This window comes from Lethenteron reissneri, chromosome 14 (assembly GCF_015708825.2).
Source record: "Lethenteron reissneri isolate LAM-NWPU_2019-01 chromosome 14, ASM1570882v1, whole genome shotgun sequence".
NCBI classification, from domain to species: Eukaryota; Metazoa; Chordata; class Hyperoartia; order Petromyzontiformes; family Petromyzontidae; genus Lethenteron; species Lethenteron reissneri.
Window position 1 is genome coordinate 12,718,707 of NC_083792.1, and position 20,893 is coordinate 12,739,599.

The 20,893-nt window shown below is 41.9% G+C and overlaps 1 protein-coding gene across 1 annotated transcript in view; it reads right to left on the reverse strand.

Annotated features, from left to right (window-relative positions):
* The window catches only part of LOC133342409 (mitogen-activated protein kinase kinase kinase kinase 3-like), a 78,182-nt gene that overhangs the window by 31,134 nt on the left and 26,155 nt on the right, over positions 1–20,893 (reverse strand). The window contains exons 5-21 of the mRNA XM_061551574.1: positions 19,987–20,042; positions 19,751–19,798; positions 17,922–18,037; positions 16,746–16,877; positions 12,096–12,158; positions 11,307–11,388; positions 10,652–10,759; positions 9,632–9,710; positions 9,175–9,233; positions 8,161–8,213; positions 7,995–8,033; positions 7,498–7,531; positions 6,883–7,220; positions 5,773–5,972; positions 3,929–4,002; positions 3,232–3,273; positions 56–140 (exon numbers count right to left, since the gene is read on the reverse strand). Coding sequence (XP_061407558.1) covers positions 56–140; positions 3,232–3,273; positions 3,929–4,002; positions 5,773–5,972; positions 6,883–7,220; positions 7,498–7,531; positions 7,995–8,033; positions 8,161–8,213; positions 9,175–9,233; positions 9,632–9,710; positions 10,652–10,759; positions 11,307–11,388; positions 12,096–12,158; positions 16,746–16,877; positions 17,922–18,037; positions 19,751–19,798; positions 19,987–20,042 — 1,608 coding nt within the window. The remainder of the gene's footprint in view (positions 1–55; positions 141–3,231; positions 3,274–3,928; positions 4,003–5,772; positions 5,973–6,882; positions 7,221–7,497; positions 7,532–7,994; positions 8,034–8,160; positions 8,214–9,174; positions 9,234–9,631; positions 9,711–10,651; positions 10,760–11,306; positions 11,389–12,095; positions 12,159–16,745; positions 16,878–17,921; positions 18,038–19,750; positions 19,799–19,986; positions 20,043–20,893) is intronic.

Below are 20,893 nucleotides of genomic sequence, written 5' to 3' on the forward strand. Positions count from 1 at the left end.
TGGGCCACACAGACAGCTGACACATAATTTTTACCCCTTGTGATTGGCAAGTTACCTCTTGTATCTGGGTGAACCCACGATGTTGCACAATGTATCTTCAGCGGGCATCCATTAAACACTTTGGAGAAACAAGCCCCCATCTGCAAAACCAGGATAGCAAGTATTTAAAAAAGAAACGCTTTCATCACTGTTAATTAACACGTTACATTATTCGTGTGTGCTGGATATCAACTGATTGAATTCTAGCCAATAACAGGAAATCATCTTCTTGGTTCTTTCGGTAAAGTCACGTAGAAGGGAAGTAATAAAATAATAAAAATAAAACATAATAAAACAATTCTCACGACGTTTCGGCCACAACGCAAGCAGCCGTCCTCAGGTGAAAACCAGGTCCGTCGAGGCGACAGAGTCTGAATGAAACAGCACACGAGCTTGGAGCATATATATAAGCTGGGCGCATTGACAAAGGAATTTGCATATCAAAAGGAATTTAGCATATTTATGGGAAATGCAGGAATGTGATTAGTACTGCATATGCATGTGCATTATGCAGGATTAACAGCATCAAAGGGAGCTGCAGTTACTGCTGCTGCTGCAGTTGCTGCTGCTGCAGTTTCTGCTGCTGCTGCAGTTGCTGCTGCAGTTGCTGCTGCTGCTGTTACTGCTGCTGCTGCACTTGCTGCTGCTGCTGCTGCAGTTGCTGCCTTATCCATTTTAATATAACACTATGTATTATTCTACCCACCCTAATGTGTATCACACTGCTATATGTTTACTATACAATTACGACACCATACAGTAATGTAGTGTTATATTAAAATGGATAAGGCAGCAACTGCAGCAGCAGCAGCAAGTGCAGCAGCAGCAGTAACAGCAGCAGCAGCAACTGCAGCAGCAACAGCAACTGCAGCAGCAGCAGAAACTGCAGCAGCAGCAACTGCAGCAGCAGCAGTAACTGCAGCTCCCTTTGATGCTGTTAATCCTGCATAATGCACATGCATATGCAGTACTAATCACATTCCTGCATTTCCCATAAATATGCTAAATTCCTTTTGATATGCAAATTCCTTTGTCAATGCGCCCAGCTTATATATATGCTCCAAGCTCGTGTGCTGTTTCATTCAGACTCTGTCGCCTCGACGGACCTGGTTTTCACCTGAGGACGGCTGCTTGCGTTGTGGCCGAAACGTCGTGAGAATTGTTTTATTATGTTTTATTTTTATTATTTTATTACTTCCCTTCTACGTGACTTTACCGAAAGAACCAAGAAGATGAATCCCTGCAGTCACGAAAGCTTTAAATCGAAACAGGAAATCAATCAATCTAAAGAGCAACGCATGCATGTGAGTGTACATGCGTATGAAACAATGCACTATAAGCTTCAATTCTCTATAAGGCCCAATTACTTTGTTATTTAGTGAATAAAATAACCAAAAATATGTTAATTACAGCATTATGTAATTCAGATACACAAAATACCTCTTCTCATCCACCACCAGATGACCTCTCTAAGCACCCTGCCGTACGCTTTATCTCGATTAATAAACACCGACATGCAGGTCCCATTTCTTCTCTCTGAACTACTCTATCAATACTCAGAGAAAAGATTGCATCCATTGTTGACCTTTCCTGTTTGAATCCAAACTCTTGCCAACATCCACCAGATTCCTCAGTCTCCTTTCTATGATCCTTTCCCAGAGTTTCATGGTGTGACTTGTCAAAGCTCCTCCTCTGTAGTCCCCACACTCTTGTCCATCACCTTTCCAATGTGACTCGCTCTCTACACACATCCAGAATTTTCTTCTCCATCCAGATTTTCCCAAACAGCCCCATCAATATTTCAACACCCTTTTCTACCATTAATTTAAACACATCAATTGGAATCTCATCTGGCCCCACTCCATTGTGATGTTTCATGCTCCCCAGAGCCTCCACCACCTCTTCTCTGGCTATAGTCTCTGCAACGACTTCTACTCTTTGATGTTCCTCAACCATTTCCTGTATTGGGTTTTCCACATTCAGCAACTTCTCAAAGTACTCTTTCCATCTCTCTCTAAACTTCATCTCATCCAAGATTGTTCGTCCTGCACATGGCCGATGTCCCTGGTCTTTCTCTCTCTGGCTCGCCTTCTTTGCTGTCAAGCTTCTGGTATAGTTCTGCAAATGCTGTTGTGTTTGCCATTGCTACCACTCGCATTCCATCTCTTCTCGCTGCCAGCTATTCATCCAGATGGTCCTTCTCTCTCATGTTCTGCCACTTCTTAAACTTGGCCTTTTTCTCTCTCGTTGCCTTCTGCACTCCATCACTCCCCTACCATGTTTAATTCTGTTGCATCTGTCTTCCTTTGCCAACTCTCACTGTACTACCTGCTTTCAGTGTTCCACTTGCCAGTTGTTCCAATATTATATTCACGTTCCACCTCGACCTTACGTTGATTAACTTCTGCATAGCTTGCCTACCGCAGTTTTCTTTCTCATTGTTTAGTAGCCACCACTTTACCCTGCTACAGTTATTTTGTCTCACCTTCCTCTTCCTAACTCCTTTCACTATGCAATCTGCCACCAGTAGTCTGTCTATATAGTTCAGCCACACACTCTCCAGGGATGACTTTGCAGTTCTTCACTTCTTTCAGGTGCTTCCTCCTCACCAAAATAAAATCCATCCGATTCTTCACCTCTCCACTCTGGTAGATCATCAAATGTCCCTCCTGCTTCTGGAAGTTGGTATTCACCACTGCAAAATCATTTGCCTGGGCCATTCAAAGAATGTCCTGTCCTCCCCCATTCCTACTGCCATTTCCGTATCCTCCATGGTTCCTTCCATATCCACCCTAACTTCCTCCTACTCTTCCACTTAAGTCTGTTTGCATAATGTACATAGTCGTGGTTATCTTTGAGTTATTATAATCATTTAAAACTTATTTATTTTTTTGTCATCTTTATAACATTTACCTGCTTCTGTTTTATGCAACCCTTGTAAGCTCTCCCTTCCCGTGTAGTGTGCTTGCCACCTTGGCTGGGTCACCATGAAAAGAGGGCTTCTTAGCTCAATGGGCCTCACTCAAAATAAACCGAACGACTGATATCATTAACGGCTGTATTTGCTACTATTGAGAACATGTGGTCTAACAAATGTGTCTGAAAATATGCAACACATTGAATAATTCAATGAAAAGGCAATATTTCTTGTGGATTCTTTCAAGTTTGCATGCTATCCATTAGAACACTCACATGCACTTTTGGTGTTGGTGGCAGTCCATTGGCAAGCAAATTCTGGGCAAAAGACAGACATCACAATCGGTACTGAAAAATGTACTTTAAATCGATCAGGGTTGAGATCAAGATATATAAAATTCCAGTACTTGCACTAAAAGTAACATTTAATCTTTACTTTGATTTACTACTTGATTCCTGTGAAAATATGAATATAAATATAAAACAGCATAAGCGTTATTAAAACATAAATCAACATCACTCACCGTAAAATTGAGAGGTATATTATAACTCAGAGAGGCCTACTTTCTCACCAGCAAGAAAGGAGTATTATACAAGTACCCACTTCGTAGAGGCCACACAATTAGGTGCGGCCACAAATTTAATGGTAATTGTGTAGTAACAATAAAATCTAAAAAAATATAGTAAAATAAATTAACAACTCGTATAATGTTCCACTGCTCCACTCTCAGGACACAGCCTGCCAACTTGGGCCGCGATGGGATTTTTATTATTATTTAAAATGGGAAAGCTCAGATTCCTTGCACATCACTTTGTGCAGAGAAGAAAAAAAAGTGGCACTTCTTCTTGGGGTCCTACACTTCACGCCTTGGATAGCTGCCCAAGGATCCATACGAAGTGCCTGCAAAAAGCTTTCCGACGGGTAGAATACATTCCTTCGTAAACGCTCAATGCGATTGCATAAGAAACTCACCGACAACTTTGGCAGAGGGTCCAGCGGTGCGCAGTTGCTCGTACGGCTCGCGTCCTGCTTCTCCGCCACGGTGCCTGATGTAGCCAAACAGACGACGGGAATTATTTAACTGCTCACGTGTGGGCTCAATAATACAACTACTCCATGGGAAAATTAAGGGGAAAAAATGCAATTGAGGCAACAGGGAATTGTAAATAGAATTATCCGCTTCAGCTTTAGCCCATTTAGTAATTGTTTTATTGCCAATTGTGCTATCAATTTCCTGCAATGAAATTAGCAAAATAACATGTTATTATTCCAGTGACCAATGGATCATGCCGTAGCAAGGAAGTATTTCTGCTGAGAAAATGTAATACATAACACTAGGAAATGCTTCAAAGGTGTGGCTCTTTTGGGAATTGCATAATGGTCACACAGCTAAACCAATTAATAAGTTGTACAACAATTACAAGGGTTATTTGGATAACATCATTTAAAAATGAATAAAGACATTTGTAAGATTACATACAGACCAGCCACGAATGCAACTGAAGCAGAACAACGTTGGTAAAACTACAGCTGGACCTCTGTAACCACCCCTCCTAAACATCTGTGGGAAAGAGCTTCATAGGGCATCGGTTGACTCTATTCGAACTACGATTCTTACAAAGATTCTGCATCGCGTGCTTTCAGATAATAAGGAAGCCACTGGAGCTATGCACTTTTACATTCTAGATTTAAAACTCATTTCTTTAGAACTGCTTTTAGTGTTGAGTTTGTTGTCCTTCCCCCACACCTCAGATCAGCATGGTTGGCTACGTACGGTGCGCAAGAAGCTCAACATACATACAAAATTAATAACTGCCTAGATCAGTGTTTCTCAAACTTTACTCCGCAGGTGCAGTGTGATTTGCATACGAGCAGTCTGATTTGCATATGAATGTAACATTCCAGCATCAGTAAGCTGTACACAACAAGGGGCCTACAGAGATGAAATTTTGAAAAATACTGATCGAGACCAGTCCAATCAAACCAGATGCAAGAGGCAGGTTCATACTGGGTTCACCAGGCAGAAATGAGCAAGCATTGTCCGATATACTTACAAAGCAATATACTTAAAGTTTCTATACATGTAAACTTGTACAGCTCGTTTTATCGATCAAATGATGGACAAGGGCTTCCCCACGCCTGTGTGGGTTATGGAAATCATTTGACCATACTTCATTACACTGGTGCGTGCACGTTGAAGGTGCGAAGCATAGACGTGGAAAGCATCACGCTACAATGGATTGTACCGAACTGCCCTCTGCTGCCCACCACGTGGCCCCACAGACCTGCGACAGCCTGTTTGACGTGTGATTGGCCATGTTGTCCAGAGGTTTCTTGCACCAGGGCTTTCACAGAACAGCACAGATTCACTCCAGCCTAGACAGCCTCCAAGATATGATGGGATCGGACGTACCCCCCAGGTGATATGAAAAAGCAGAATATAAAAAGTAAAGGTGCAGCCCTTCAATTCCTTGCTCACGCCAATGCCACAGGAAGGGCCTCAACAAGAGCAAGCTCAAGAGAGCAGCCCTCTCGAGGGTATATTGGTCTACTCTTCAACGCTGACCATTAATGACAGCACCCACACTTTACCTCAATCGCACGCAACCTGCTGATGGACTGCGGCGAACCCACTTATGCTGCTGGGTGGGAGAGGGGGTGGCGAGGCGAATTTACAAAACCTGTCCACAATTTCAAACACCGCACTAGAAAATCCAAACAGAGTGGCGACCTCTGGAATCGGACTACAACGCAGCGACACCCCTGGGGCAGGAAACACGTTCAAATGTGTGCAAGTAGCATTGGAAGACACTTGCTTCCATCGAGCGCGTTGTGATGGCCCATGTTGATCCGCTGCAGGTGTTCGGTGGTGGAGAGGACCTCGGCGGAGCAACGACGCCCGGCCGAACCCCCGGCTCCGCTCACCAGGTCCGGCAGCGGCGGCCGCGGAGGTGGCGATGCGCTATTGGAGCGCCGCACTGCCGGGGCAGGCCGCCCGTTCCTGCCCATGTTGTGTCTGCAAGCCAACAAATTCCCCCGTCGGCGGTATTAGTATAAACTAGTTTTTAGTTTTTCCTAAGGGGCCCACTGAGCTATATAGCTCCGTGTCAGAAACAACCTGGCCACAAATGGTAGTTTCAACGAAGTGGCTTATCGTGTGGACATTTATAGCAGGCAAATACTCAAAACGCATGTTTCCAAATGTTGGGGGGAAAACCGAAGGACCCAGAGAAAAACCCACATGACCAAGGGGAGAGAGACATGCAAACTCCAAATATACAGGTGTCAGGGTCAGGATCAAACCCATGACCTCGTGTATACCAGGCGAGGTAGTTAACATCTCGCCACCGCGGTACCCAGCGACAACCTACACAAGCTGAGGGGTTCCCCTGCAGCTGGTAACATGCACCGTGGCACAACTTAAGTGGCAACAGTTTCTTTATGAAGACCAATCAATGTGAATGTGATAACATTTTCAACAGCTATAACATCGAAACCTCAACTATTGTTTAATATAATGGCAACAATCACAAACATAAGTTTTGCTTACTAATGCAAACGATTCTCGCATTTTTGTTGCTGTTGTTGTTGTTTGCCTGAAAATAATACACTCAGCCCTATTTATTGCAGGACATAAGTGACTGAGCCCAATTGAAATGTTGACCAAAACAACTCTCCCCCAGATTTTCAAGAAACACACAGCCAATTTTTTTTTTTATTACAACTTGGCAATTTCAATATATTCCCAGAGTGGCTTACTGCTAACCCGTGATGCGAGAGATTATTTTGATCTAAATGGGCTTGTTGCCGGGCTGGAAATAAATCAACGCTGGCGGGCAAAATCGTACCACCTGCTGCATCTCTAATGCAGCCAAGAGCTGTGAGGCAGTAGCAGGGGGGTGGCTCTGTGTGGCGTGCGAGCATACGGGGGTGGTGGTGGCGGCGGGCTGTGGAATCGCTGGCGTGGTGCGGGCAAGGGCTGCCCGAGCTTGCTGGGCGACACGACTTGTGGGAGCGGCGGGGTAGGGACGTTGTACTTGGGTCGGTTTTGCTGCATGGGCGAGGCCGACTGCCCAACTTGGGAAACGCGCGGAGGCGGCACCGGGGCTGGGCCATAGCCCTGCGCCGGAGGCGGGCTCGTGGGCTTCTGCCGGGGCACGGGAGGGTAGCGCTCGTCGGACCGTGCTGGGGACGGCGCTGCAGGTCGCTGCTTGATGGTGCCCGAGCCCTCATTGCCGTCTTCCGTGGGGCTCTTGCACCAAGGCTGTGACAGATCAGCAGAGTTTCAGGAGTTAGGTGAAGGTTCATCACCACTGTCTTTACCACCACCACCACCACCATCATCCCCATTTCATGCTCACGAATGCTCCAATATTAACAAGACTCGGACCCGCGTTTACATGCTGATGCCCATTTTCACTTGATTTCTTTAGACAAATAGGGTAAATTGTCAAGGTGATACGCTTTGCCAACATATGAATGGGATGTAGTTGGGTAAAAAAGCATTTTCATCAAATACAAGATCAGTCTCGTCTTAGTACCTTTGGTGGAAGAGGAGGGGGGACTTTCTTCAGCCTGAATTAAACATCCCACATGCACAACACAATAATACGTTTAGATTGTGAAACAGCTGATGAACATTACACAAAAAGCAAAGATACAGATGTCTTGGAAGAGGTGCATTATACATTGTAGACAATAATTTAACAGGCTGACTACATTTAATTGTTGATAAGGTTTCAATGCACTGCACCACTCAACCAAAAGGAGAGATCATGCCAAAGAGGATGACCAATGTGGAGATGGAGTGATCAGCTAATGTGCAAGATGGGGTGTGGCATCATAAGGAATGGCATGGGGATGCCTTCTTCCAGCAGTAGATAGATCAGGGTTGATGATTGCGATTGCATAGCATGCAAGTTTATGCCATTATGTGCAGCAAAACATCTCAGTGTGTCCATAAATGAGCGACATCTATTTATTTACTCGTGAAGCGCATCAATGTCTATCAGATGGTCCATGTGGAAAGAGTACATACGTTCCACCATCGTCATCATCTTCTGCACCCTGCTGAAATCTGGGTGAAGAAAACATCACATTTAAATGACTAGAGCATTTGAAAAATGTTTAAACCAAGAAAGAGGAATGTATTCATAAAATGTGTTATGAGAAGAAGTACTTCTGATGTTTGCTTTGCAGAATACCTTTGATGGCCTCTGGCTGGGGCGTATTGATCAGAAAAGCCCCGATGATTTCCCTGCACGCAATTAAATGCACGCACGGACATATATTAACAAAGCTCTAGAGAGAACATTCTATAGTTATAACTATAGCACGGTTGGCTACGTATGGTGCGAAAAAAGTTCAACATACATACATAACTCCCAGAGAGAGCTCAATTCACTCGACTGCCCCTCAGTACTCGTGTTATGTTGACCAACAAAGATGGTTTTTTTATAAAAATACACAAAGCCGAGGTGGTGGCTAGGTGGGGCTCAGGGAGCCAATACTAATCTTAGAGCACCGAGATGCCACTGCCTAGGCTGTGCCTAGCTCCTGGGTCTGAATCTCGGCAGCAAACTGTGATTAAACCGGATTCTCAAGTAGAGCTCGTGGTTTCAAACCGTTCACCAATGGGCTGCACCAAAATCAATACATCAAGTTAGGTTCTGTACTTCATTTTCATAAATTACAGCTCAAAAAAATAATATATTGGTTTGACTGTCATGAAAAAGTAGCCTTTATGTGTTCCATGCCTTAAAAGTCAGGTAACAGGAAATAAACAAAAATCATATTAAGTTAACCAAGAAACTTTTCACAATTTTTTAAACCCCAGTGTATGGTGTGCCTATGTTCTACACTAAATTGGTCATATTCTTTATGTGAAAATGAACCGTTTTGATTACATTTCCAAGTTGCACACACTCCATGTATATCCTATATAAAATGTTGCGCAACTAAAAATTAAATACGAGGCCGACTGAAAGGACTTCAGCAGCAGTTACGTTATGTCATCTTCCAGGATGGTTCTGACCCAGGGAGGTGCAGCGCCTGCTATTCATTCCAAATGGAAATTGCCCAAGCGTTTCACATGACACTGACAGTACAACTGAACTGTAATTGAGAGAGAGAGAGAAAAGCAAAAAGCTGAAACAACTATAGCCTTCAATGGTACGAAATTAAAGGGAGAATGCATAGATTTAAACAATACACCCTACCTCCATGTACTGCGGTGCCGTTATCTTGGGAATCGGAGGCTGAAATCTCAACTGATCAACTGTCAAGGGAAGAAATTCGATACTTAACGTGTATTCAAACCATCGCACAGATACAGTTACACACAAAATAATACACCAGCGTAACTTGAAGCAACTTCCGCAATGCTCATGATTTCCCAGTTGAATATTTACATCAGTTTCACTAAGAAATACTATTTTCTGGCGGTCATGAAAATGCTATAATGCTGTAAAACATGCAATTTAAAGACTCCCATGTTATCTTACCGTGGTCCCACATCATCTCATTGTAATCTCCATTTCCTTACAAGTTGTTGTTTTGTGCTGCTCCTGTTTAGGAGCTCTCTGAAGTTTATATAGAGGTAGTGGTGTATTTAGGTGCTTTATGAAGGTAAACTGCACTGTAAAACTGCATTGCAGTTAAGACACCCTAACTCACAGTCCAGCTCAGAGCGAGTCTTCTCTGCCCGGGAATTCTTGGCAATTGAGGATATCCTCTGGGGAACAGCGGCAGGAGGCTGCAAAGACGATATAATTCAGTGAAGGGTTATGTAAACCTTTGTATTCTCAATGTATGCATTTGTTTTCTTTTAATATATCTCAGTTGATCTTGTCATACGTGCCAGTTGCGCACAGTTCATGTCCAAAGGCAATGAATGTGTTATCAACTGAAAAAGTTAAGTGTGGGTAATTATCCACGAATATCTTTATCACAATGAGGTGATGTTGCAAATAACATCGAGGTATTTTACGAACGCAACTTGGCCAATGGGGTGTTCTCCGTCAAAGGGCGGCATGTTCACTCATTCGTTAAATAGTGAGCTCTGGTCATGAAATACACAATACAGTGCCTCCAGCCACCTGGCAGGATTTGTCTAAAATATGTTTTATGTTTTGGTTCGTTATTGGTTCACACAGTCTTGCTTTAATGCAGACAGCAGAATTGCAAATCCATTCCGGTTGACGACTGTTTTAAGCTCAGCGATGGCAGAGAGAGCCTTGCCTGCTCAAATAACATGGAACAATAGGCACCAGGCCTATGAAAACTGATCCCTATTCATGCATGACATGACATGCATAAAGTTGGTGTGGCAGCTCAAATATTTAAGCACTGACAAACAACATGATGGAATGGAGCGGTGGCATCGTGGTTAGCGCACTGCTTGAACTCCGCAACGTTGAGTTTGATTCCAATCTTGTCTACCCCTGACTTCACCAACCTGCACTGACCAGCGTGGTTAAGTATAGTCACTCAACCCTCATGCCCGATACAGCATGGGGAGACTTTCATCCAGCCGGGGATCTTAGAGTGCTGTATATTCATTACATTATTGAACCAGGTCAACAGGTTATTGGATTTTATATATATTTTTTTAAAGCCCCATTACCCGAGTCAATCGCTGTTCAACGTTGTGTGTGTGTTTATGTTTGAGGACGTGTAGAAGGCTGGTACACATACTTCGGGTTCCTCATCATCGTAGAAGTTCCTGGGAGGAGCCGGTGACTTCATCTGATCCAGCAGCTCGGTGGCCAGCGATCGGTTCAGAGGTTGAATCACAAATGGATCCTAAACGCAGTAACAAGCATGCAGGGATAGCAACAGCACAAGCCCAGTGCCTTCTGAATTCCACACCATTTGGGCTTGGAGATGCTGTGTGTATGCGCTTATTAACCAATTTAATCCCGATTTAAAGCTTTCGTGACTGCAGGGATTCATATTATTGGTTCTTTCGGTAAAGTCATGTAGAAAGGAAATAATAAAATAATACAAATAAAACAATACAATTATCACGACGTTTCGATCGCAACACAAGCAATCATCATCAGGTGTGTTGCGATCGAAACGTCGTGAGAATTTTATTGTTTAATTTTTATTATTTTATTATTTCCCTTTTACGTGACTTTACCGAAAGAACCAATAATACAATTTAATCCCATTCTCCTTTGCTATCCATGAGAAGCATCCATGTGAAAGGATATGGTTACAGGGTTTAGCGCACCCAACAGATGTGCCAACCCATTTGCTGCATTTGGGCTGCATCCAATTCTACTGAACTTCAGATAAGAGATAACAGAAAGGAAGTAGCGAGTGGGCAGCGTGAATGGCACTGTACCTGAAGGAGTTTGTCTGCTGTTGGTCTCTTCTTTGGGTTCTTAATCAGAGACTGCTTGATAAAATTGTGGAAAATTCCTGACCTGTATGGCGCAGTCAACGTAAAACAAATTTAATAATCAAGCAATGACAACAAGGGTAAGAGAAATTAATCTACATAACTAACATTACTCCAGCAGAGCAATACAACATTTTGTAGATTCACAACACGTTATCAATAGATATAACATTTGTTTGAAGTTAATGTGGTAATGTGATCTGCAGGTCAATAGTGAAACACTGAGTTTTTTTGTTATGTAAAAAAGTCAATTCCCAATAATAAAAAAAACAGCAACAGGCAGGTTTGCCATGTGTATTGTCTTTTCAAAATAGCATACGAGACGTAACGCAAGTTAAAACAGAAATTAAAAAATAACTTCACGGGAACCTTTTAACAATGCGAAACTGGGACAAGCGAATGTCTGCATCGAGGCTCATTAAGCCTGCGACCACTATTCCACAAATAGACCACATCACCATTAAAGTATCACACGTGGACAATTGCGAAGGGTGATTGATAACCAAGAGCCATTCATTGTAACCATAATTCTTTAGTAGCGTGTGCTCCCTAAAGCTGGTGTCAGTCCTAACGCAATGACAGCCTTCACAACTCATCCTTATCATTGCTTCACATCTGTCTGGTCCATCGTTGAACCCCAGCAGCGTGAAGAGAAATCCTTACAAACCTCATGGCTCACCCTGGCTCACCCCCCTCCACATCCTCTGACAAACAGATTCTGACGGCACTCACCACTTCATCTTGTCCTTGAGCCTGGGAGGTTGGAAATTGCTCTTGGACATGAGGAACAGTGCCCTGGTGACATACACAACAACGATTAATGAGCCTTCTGGGGGGGCACTGCATGGAAATGCCCATGCTTTAAAGGAAAACATTCCACCAACGCTTGGAGGAAATATAAAAAAAGGAAAGCCAATATATTAAGTGGGTCTTCTGTACACTTACTGTTTATAACCATGTACAGAATTAACAAAATAAGCTGGACAAGGAAGTACATGTTGTTATTTTCATAGTTTATTGCCTACGTATGCGTGTATGTTGAACTTCTTTCGCACCGTACACAGCCAACCATGCTAATCAGAGGTGCGGGAAAATCAGGTGCGGTATAATCATAATAGCACAAATGCACCCAGTCTCATAAGATCCCCGATGCTAATAAGAATTCAGCCTGATTAGTAATTGGATGGGTGACGAACAACACTTGCCCAGTGTTGTCAGTATGACGCTGTAAGACGTGGTGGTGGCTATGAGACAGCAATGATAATTGTCACCCCCTTTCGATGCACGGGCTCTCTCTCAAGGAATCCTAGTTTTCTCCCAGAAGGCAAATGCTCATTAAAAGGTATTAGTCAATCATCCAAATACAAGATCCTCCTGAAAAGAGTCTTTAGACTCAGTGAGGCTATCCTGGGTAAATAATTCACTAAATTATAGAAGTCTTTTCAGCTAGACTACATGCGTGCAAAACATGCTCAGAATAAATGGTAAGCACACATACTTTCAGGCCACCCATAATGATGTACATTTATTTTGGTATTCTATATTATGACTTTTTATGGAGGAAATAAATTGCTATTTTGGAAAAACATGAGTTTGCAAGATGTGTGGACATTACTGGCATCCTCCTGTGCAGGGTAGAGATTTGTTATTCACTAAAAGATTATTATTACTATTTATTGCGCATGTTTACCCAGCAATGCCTCGCCAAGTCTCATGACTCTTTTTCAGGAGGGTCCTGCCAAGTTATTTTCTCCCCAGTCGGGGTTGCGATGATTGTGATGAAACTTGATTTAAAGCTTTCGTGACTGCAGGAATTCATACTCTTTGGGTCTTTCGGTAAAGTCACGTAGATAGAAAAATAATAGATCACGACATTTAGATCGCAACACAGGAAATCGTCTTCACCTATTTATTTTTCAATCGACGTGCCTTTACCGAAAGACCCAAAGAGTATTGTGATGAATATTACAGTTGTACATTTGTGAGTAATTTTCAATAATCTGGCACATTTTGACTAGTATGTTAAGCCAGCGGGGGGGTTAACACTGTCTTCAGTGCAAAGTGTCTCTATAACATGCCAGCAGTATCTGGTGAGCTCATGTGCTTATTGGACTGGAAAACCTCAGATCCTGATGCAAACATACCTACCTCTGAATCACTGGTTATCTCAGCCTCACAGACCAAAATGGAAATCTTTCGGATATATTTTTTGTACCAATCAAAAATCATTTTAAAACCAAACAAAAATTGAAATACCAAGACCACTGTTTCTTTATGCCCTGTTATTGCCGTGGTTCTGCTAGTGGCACCTAATTTATGGAACGAGTGTTTAAGTACCATGACTCATTCATCCCTTGTAGATAAATTCGCTGCCAACCAAGAAATTGTATTCAGCTTAAAAATGTGATATCAAGACACTGAACAAAAGTTTAAACGTGTACAAACAAACATTGGAAATAGACTGAGAGACAGGAAGATGAACAAATGTATTTGAAAACATGCAATTTCGAGACATCATATTGGCCGTTAAAAGAATAAGCGCAGGCTTAGGCAGGACATGACTAGGCGAGACGATGGCTAGTGGAAGAGACTAACGATAGAGTGGCAGCCAAAGGAGAGAACACCCCAGTGAGTACATGCACTGCAGATACGGAGTGATGAAACAAGCTCATATTGAGACGCTGAGTGGATTGCTGCATTGTATATCTATGAGATGGTGACGGCATTGGGAGGCGTTTATCCGGCAGTGGATAGATAATAGTTAATGAAGTGATAGACCAGCGGGTTTCCCTGTCTAGAGGTCATGAGTTTAAATCTTGTCCAGAGTTGATTCAGCCCCATCCTTATCCAAACCAGAAAGTAAAATATCTTACTTTCGTTTGAAATGCTTAGAAATAATCAGTTTTACTTCTGTACAGGATGGTAACTCCAATTTATATTTAAATGAGTCAATCCTGAATCTGCATCGCTGATAATAACCTGTTGAAATTATGTGACTGAATTTAGAAACTGTATTTTCTTTCCCACAACAGGAAAAAACATTAACTTTTTTTTTTCACATGAGTCATAAATAATATATGTGCACAACTCATTTAATAGTATTTAACATTAAACTATTTCCTGGTGGTAATTCAGTGGCATTTTAAAAGAACACGTATATAGATACTGTACGGTGTTTGCATATTTTTTCATGAATCAGAAAAGGTCATCTCTGAATAAAGCCACTGAGAATAAAACCATGCATTGTATGTGTCGCAGTGAGTTTAAGCTTTAAGGTAACATATGTTGCAATGTCTTGAACATCAACGGTAATAGAAATGCATGGGCAATAAAATACAAATCTATCTGCCAAAACACTGCTCAATAAAAAATTTCAGTTTTATCTAGGGGCACCTTAAAAGGTAATATACTGCCATGTGTGCTACTGATATTGATTGCCAAATCAAACAAACTGTGACACTGATACCTATAGACCGCATGGGTTGAGTCTCAACAAAAGTGAGTGGGAGTCTGGGAGAATGCCAAATCTGCCCATCATGCCACCACACCACACCCATAGCTGGCACACAAAAGTGCATGCAGACTCGAAACTAAAAGAGTAATACGCAAACGGTGATTTCAGAACAGCAGGAGGTACAATTGTGTCCAGAGGATCAGTCCTCCCATCATGCCTTGTGTGTCACGTGACAATACTGTACTGGCTTGGAGAATGCAGTGTTGTTTTAGACCACCATAAGGTTACAGCCACTGAAACCACACGGGTGCAAACTTCAGTTTGCTTGCTAGATGCCCTTGCAGTTTTACAGCCCTTGGCCAGTCCCGCCAATAAATATATTGCCAATCATAACCCACACATCATTATTCTAACGTATAAATATTAACTAGTACCACCCAAACATGCCACAAATTCCAAAACAAACTTGCACAGACATTACCTCAAGTGCGTCTGTACAGTCCCGATGTGTTAAGAGGAGACTATGCAAGCGCTACAACATTGACAATGGAGACGATTTATAAAGCACCTGCCACACACTAGTGAATCGTCGACAATTGAGAAATTAAACACGACACTCAGCGTTCATTCGTGTGCATACATGGGCACAAGACACATACTTGGATGGCAATGCTTAATGCGTTCACATAGTCCATTGCAACAGAAACTTGTTAACAAAACAATAACACGCGAACGAAAACATATTAGCCACGGGAAACAAAACACAAAGGAATAACACAATTTTACTCGCTCCACTGGCATACTAACTAGAAGATGAAATACAGCACGAATTTTAGATGCCCTATAATGGATGAGCTGATGAGATTGCTCAAGCACTCCCACCAATTCAGATTGTTAATACCAAACCAGAGAGTGAATATATGTTGAACTTCTTTCGCACCATATATAGCTCATTATTATGGGTGTAACTATGCACGAATTACTCAATTAAACTAGATTCTTGCATCCTTCACGTGATTCGAAGCATATATATATATGTTACATGTAATGGATTCGTGTTACCCCTGCAGCCAATAGAAGTGCTATCCACCACAATGTAAAAAAAAAACTGCTTACTGAATCGGATCGTGGCCCCAAATTATGCAGAGAGCCATGATGTCACTGGAATACCCTCCTGCAGGGCAACCGTGCAGCGCAGTAAGCAGGTATGCAAGTTGGATGTGCAGAGATTGGGTATTACCCGATTAAAAATTTGGGGTTTCTTCAGGCACTGTGCTTCATAAAGAATACTCACGAGGGCACCGGCCAAATATTTATTGCAGGAACCTCATAAAATGAGACTGGAGACTTAGCGAATCTTTTCTTGGTTAAATAAAAAAAATTGACATTTTTCTTTGGTCCTTTTCCAAATTGTATTCCAATTGTGTTTTTATGAATAATTTTATAAACTTAAATATTTATTTGTAAATTGTACAAAGCGTGCATCACCCCATGTGTTAAGAGAATGGCCAGAACAACTTTTGATATCATTCTCATTGACCGTATTTTATCGACACAGTAGGATGTGCAATCTCATAAACGATTCTATGAAGGACATATTCACTGGATTTCAAACAGATATTTGTAGTTTATTATAATGTTCAGGGCTTAGTCAAATAAAGTGACACTTACAGTTAAAAAAAAAATTTGCATGCCTTGGTAATCGTTCATTAGACCAATAACTCAACGCATTTGAGAAGAAAGTTAAGTTATGGGCGGCTGCCTGGATTCAAATGCCGAATCTCAGCCAAGTTAGCTCAGTGCTCTGACCTCCAAGGGGACACCCTGCCATCTCCAAACATTATCTTCATTAAAAATGTATGACAATAATCTCAAAAGTAACTTCCATGACAATTTTTTTTGGTTTTGATCAACACAGGTGGAATTACCGCATCGGATGGAGATCAAACATGGGCGGCTGCAGCTCGGCCAGCTCGATGGCAGTGATGCCCACGGCCCACACGTCGCACTGCTGGTTGTATCCGCCCTTCCTCTCCACGGCCGCCACCTCTGGTGCCATCCTGTGCCACGCAAAGCACGCACGCATCACTGCACAGCACGGGTGCACTGCGCTGCCTGGAAACGTACAGCGTTGCAGCGGATCTTGTCAATGTACAACCCTTTTGTCAATCCACTGCTGGATGAGAGCCTCGCCATTGCACGCGAGTCCTAGGAGTTATGTAGCCATACTTCATCACGCTTGTCAGTGCACGTTGGTAAAGGAAGAGAGCATTGATGCGGGGACATAGCTGTACAGTATAACCATTCTCTTTTGCTACATTGCCCTCTGGTACTACCACGTGGTCCACAGCACAATTTTCAGTCACACGTATTAACATTAAATTGACTGCTTAACCGTGTGAAAACCAATGACAGCAGATGTTGGGCTATGGTGATTTAGGGTAGACATTACGTGCAAGCAGCCAGAACTAAACATTTGACCTTGGATACAACGGTCTCAGGAACAAGCTCACCACTCTGATTTAGAAATTTCAAGACCTTGGATACAACGGGCTCAGTAACAAGCACATTTTCATGGTTACCAATCTTTTCCACTCAAACTACCGAGTCGTTACACATCGCATGTACCTTACGATTGCCAAACAGGAAAACCTGCTCTGTAGTGAGTCACTTAATGGGTCTATATGCTATGCACGTAACAATGTATTAATTCTTGAATAAAATTAACACTTACAAGCATCATATCATTACATATAAAAATATATTATTTACAACTCATGTAAAGTAAATAAATCTTACTTTTTGGCTCATAGCCTGATCGAGATACAACAAATAAGAGAGCATATACAGTAGGCAGTACAAACAAGATGGTAAAAACAAGACAAAAAATCGTCGAGATTTGAACTGCGCTGTGGCCCCCACATTGTGACAATTCATCAAATCGCCCCATGTCTATTAGTTACATTCACAATCATCAAACTGTCACAATATAATGCTGTTTGGTTACCGACACAGAATTCTATTAATCAACTGCACTCAAAATACCATTTTAATGTGCGGATGTCACGCGCCTGCTTGTGTTTAACGGACATGGCCAGTCTTACCAGTACGGCGTGCCAATGAAGGACATTCTCTTGGCAATTGTGGCTGTTATCTGTGCAGAGACTCCAAAATCCGCAAGCTTCACCTCCCCATGATCAGTCAACAAAATATTCGCTCCCTAATATTAGAAAAACACGCAAAAAACAAGCAGAGGACAATTGCAGCATACGAAGAATGGCAAAGGCATCAAATAAAGAATCACGTTAATATTAGACTTTCAGTTTAACACGTAGGCTTTCGCGACGAATATCATCGTTAAAACCTGCCACCACCCGACACAGCCAACTAGTAAGGGCTGTCACGTAAACAGAACATGCCAATTCTTCACTAGTACAGGCGGTGTGTGTCGCCCGATGAAGCTAGTTGTAATTACTGGCGAAACGTCGAACTCAGATTGAAATGTTGTGGTTTGGCTGTCCAACACACCGGTGTGCTGTACGAGTGACGAATTGCCTCGTTCTGTTTACACGACAATCCTTACTAGTTGGCTTTGTCGGGTGGTGGCGGGTTTTCACGACATATATTTTAATGCGATCTAACCCAAAAAAAACCTCTGTGGATTAGACCTTCAATTACCAACAAATAGTAAAATTATAATATTTAGCAGTCATTTGATTAAAACACATTTTGCTATGCTGCTTGTCTGACGAATATTTTTTTTCTATGCCTTGTGTAACATTCTAACAATTGATGTTAACCATTAACATATTGTACTAAAATAATCTGTAATCCTTAACATATCAATACAAACATATTAACTAAAGCTACTGCAGTTTTTTTTATTTTACCAGTTGATGTCCACTGAGCTATGTAGCTCTTTTTCAGAAGCGACCTGGCCACCAATGAAGGCTCATCAAGTGGAAATGTATAGCAGCCAAATACTCTTAAACACACGTTTCTAAGTGTGGAAGGAAAACCCAGAGCCGGAGAAAAATCCACACAACTACGATAAAGAGTATTTGATCAGCTTAAGTGAATTAAGGTAAAACATGCCTGTGAACCATTGACATTCACAGCCAGTCAAGGTAATGTAATGATTGTGCAAGCAATCCTTGGGGTGTTCCAGTAAGACTGGTCTAAAAGATATTGTGCATGCTCAGGCAGGCAGAAAGTCGACTTGCAGGCACAACCACTAACCACCTACTTATGATGCAAATAAATCGTGTTTTTTTCAAGTCAACTTCCTGTTTTTCCCAAAATTTGTTTTTAAATATCATAATTTCACAATAAATAAATAATCAATCGCAACAAAAACTAGCTCAGATTCAAATGTTTACTTCGAGACAAAATGTGAAGAGAGGGGGGGATTCACAAGACCACATTTTTTCGTAACGGCTCAAAGCCAATTCCTGCCAACACCAACTATTGTGGCCAGCCAGGACGCGAGCACACACTGTCTCCCCAGAGTAAGATTCCTGTGCAGCGGGCGGGAATCAAACTTGCTGCTTAGCGTTATGGCCAGGCAACCTTCCTTGCTTTCAAAAAAATTTCCCCCGTGGAACGTTACGTGCCATTTTCTCTACACGCACCAATTCCTAAGGTTTGAACGCCCCTCTCGTCCAATTGTTGAAACTGTGGAAAACTTCACACGAGAAAAAGATCTGTGCAATTATTGATATGATCATGAGCACCGGTTATTACGAAATGTGTGCGCTTGTGTTATTTCCAACGTTTTTGGTTTCTTCTCTCGCCTCTGGGCCAATGCTGCTGCCGCTGATTATTTCACTCGATAGTCCATGGGAGTAAGTGAAACTAAAAAGTTGAATTAAAAAAATGCTCAAGTAAAACATTTATCGAAATATATAACGGTATATTTCATTCAGACACTTACCTTGATGTCTCTGTGCATTTTACATTTACTGTGGAGGTAGGCCAAACCCTATGAATGGATGAGAAAGGAAAAATGAAAAAACTGTATCAGCTTGCATGCTCAAAATGATAGAGAAGATAACAAACAGTACAACAATTATCCATTATTATTATTGCTGTGGCATGAGCTCGTGAGTCATGCTTCCTGTGAAACAGGCTGCTTGCTGACTGCACATGAGCCATAAGGGTAATGCCCACCTTGAGAGTTTCCCTGCTGACGTAGGCGATTTGACGTTCAGACAGCGGCCCTGTGACTGAAGAACAAACGTAAAAACACACACAATCACTCGCCTGTTTTCGTTGCAAAAGAGAGCAACACGTTATTTTACTGCTGACATTTTTTTATAAATCTGGCTCAGATTTGCATTGGTTAAGCACAATGCAATGAGGAAACAGCATAGCTTAAGTTATTTTCAGTGTGTAACTAGAGATTTCTTTCAGCTGTATAACATAAACGAGTAGTTTTTTTTTACTTGTCTGTCTGGTTGGACAAATATTAAAAATATTACCTTAACACTTTGGTTCTTTCGGTAAAGTCACGTAGGTATAAAATAAAATAAATCACGACGTTTCAGGCGCAACACAAGCGTCCATCATCAGGTGGGAAAATATTACCTTTGCACAAATTTGTTTTCTGTACACAGCTGTTAATAAAAAAGCCATTGATTTATCCACGGAAGTTCCATTGAGCCTGACAAAAACAATTCAGGAGGGGACTGAATAGAGTGTTTGACCATTGTTATGATTATTATTGTGCAATACAATTTGGATTATAAAAGCATGTTAAGATACTCTATAAACCAGTGGAAAATTTGTACATCGGGACGACAGTTTTGATGAGAAAATTTTGTGCGTATGTTTTTGAGCAGCAAACCAAGGGTAAAATGCTAGAAGCCAAAGATGGAATTGAGATATGAATTTGTTTTATATGTATATATTAATCATACTACATTAGAAACATGTTTCGCTGGGAGGGAGGGAATGTTCAAAGGACATGCGGGCTGCTCGTATTATTATATTAATATCTCAAACAAGGGTTCAGGCCTGGATAGTGCTTGGGTGGGTGACCGCCATACATAAAAGATGGTATAGAGCTTGCACGGCT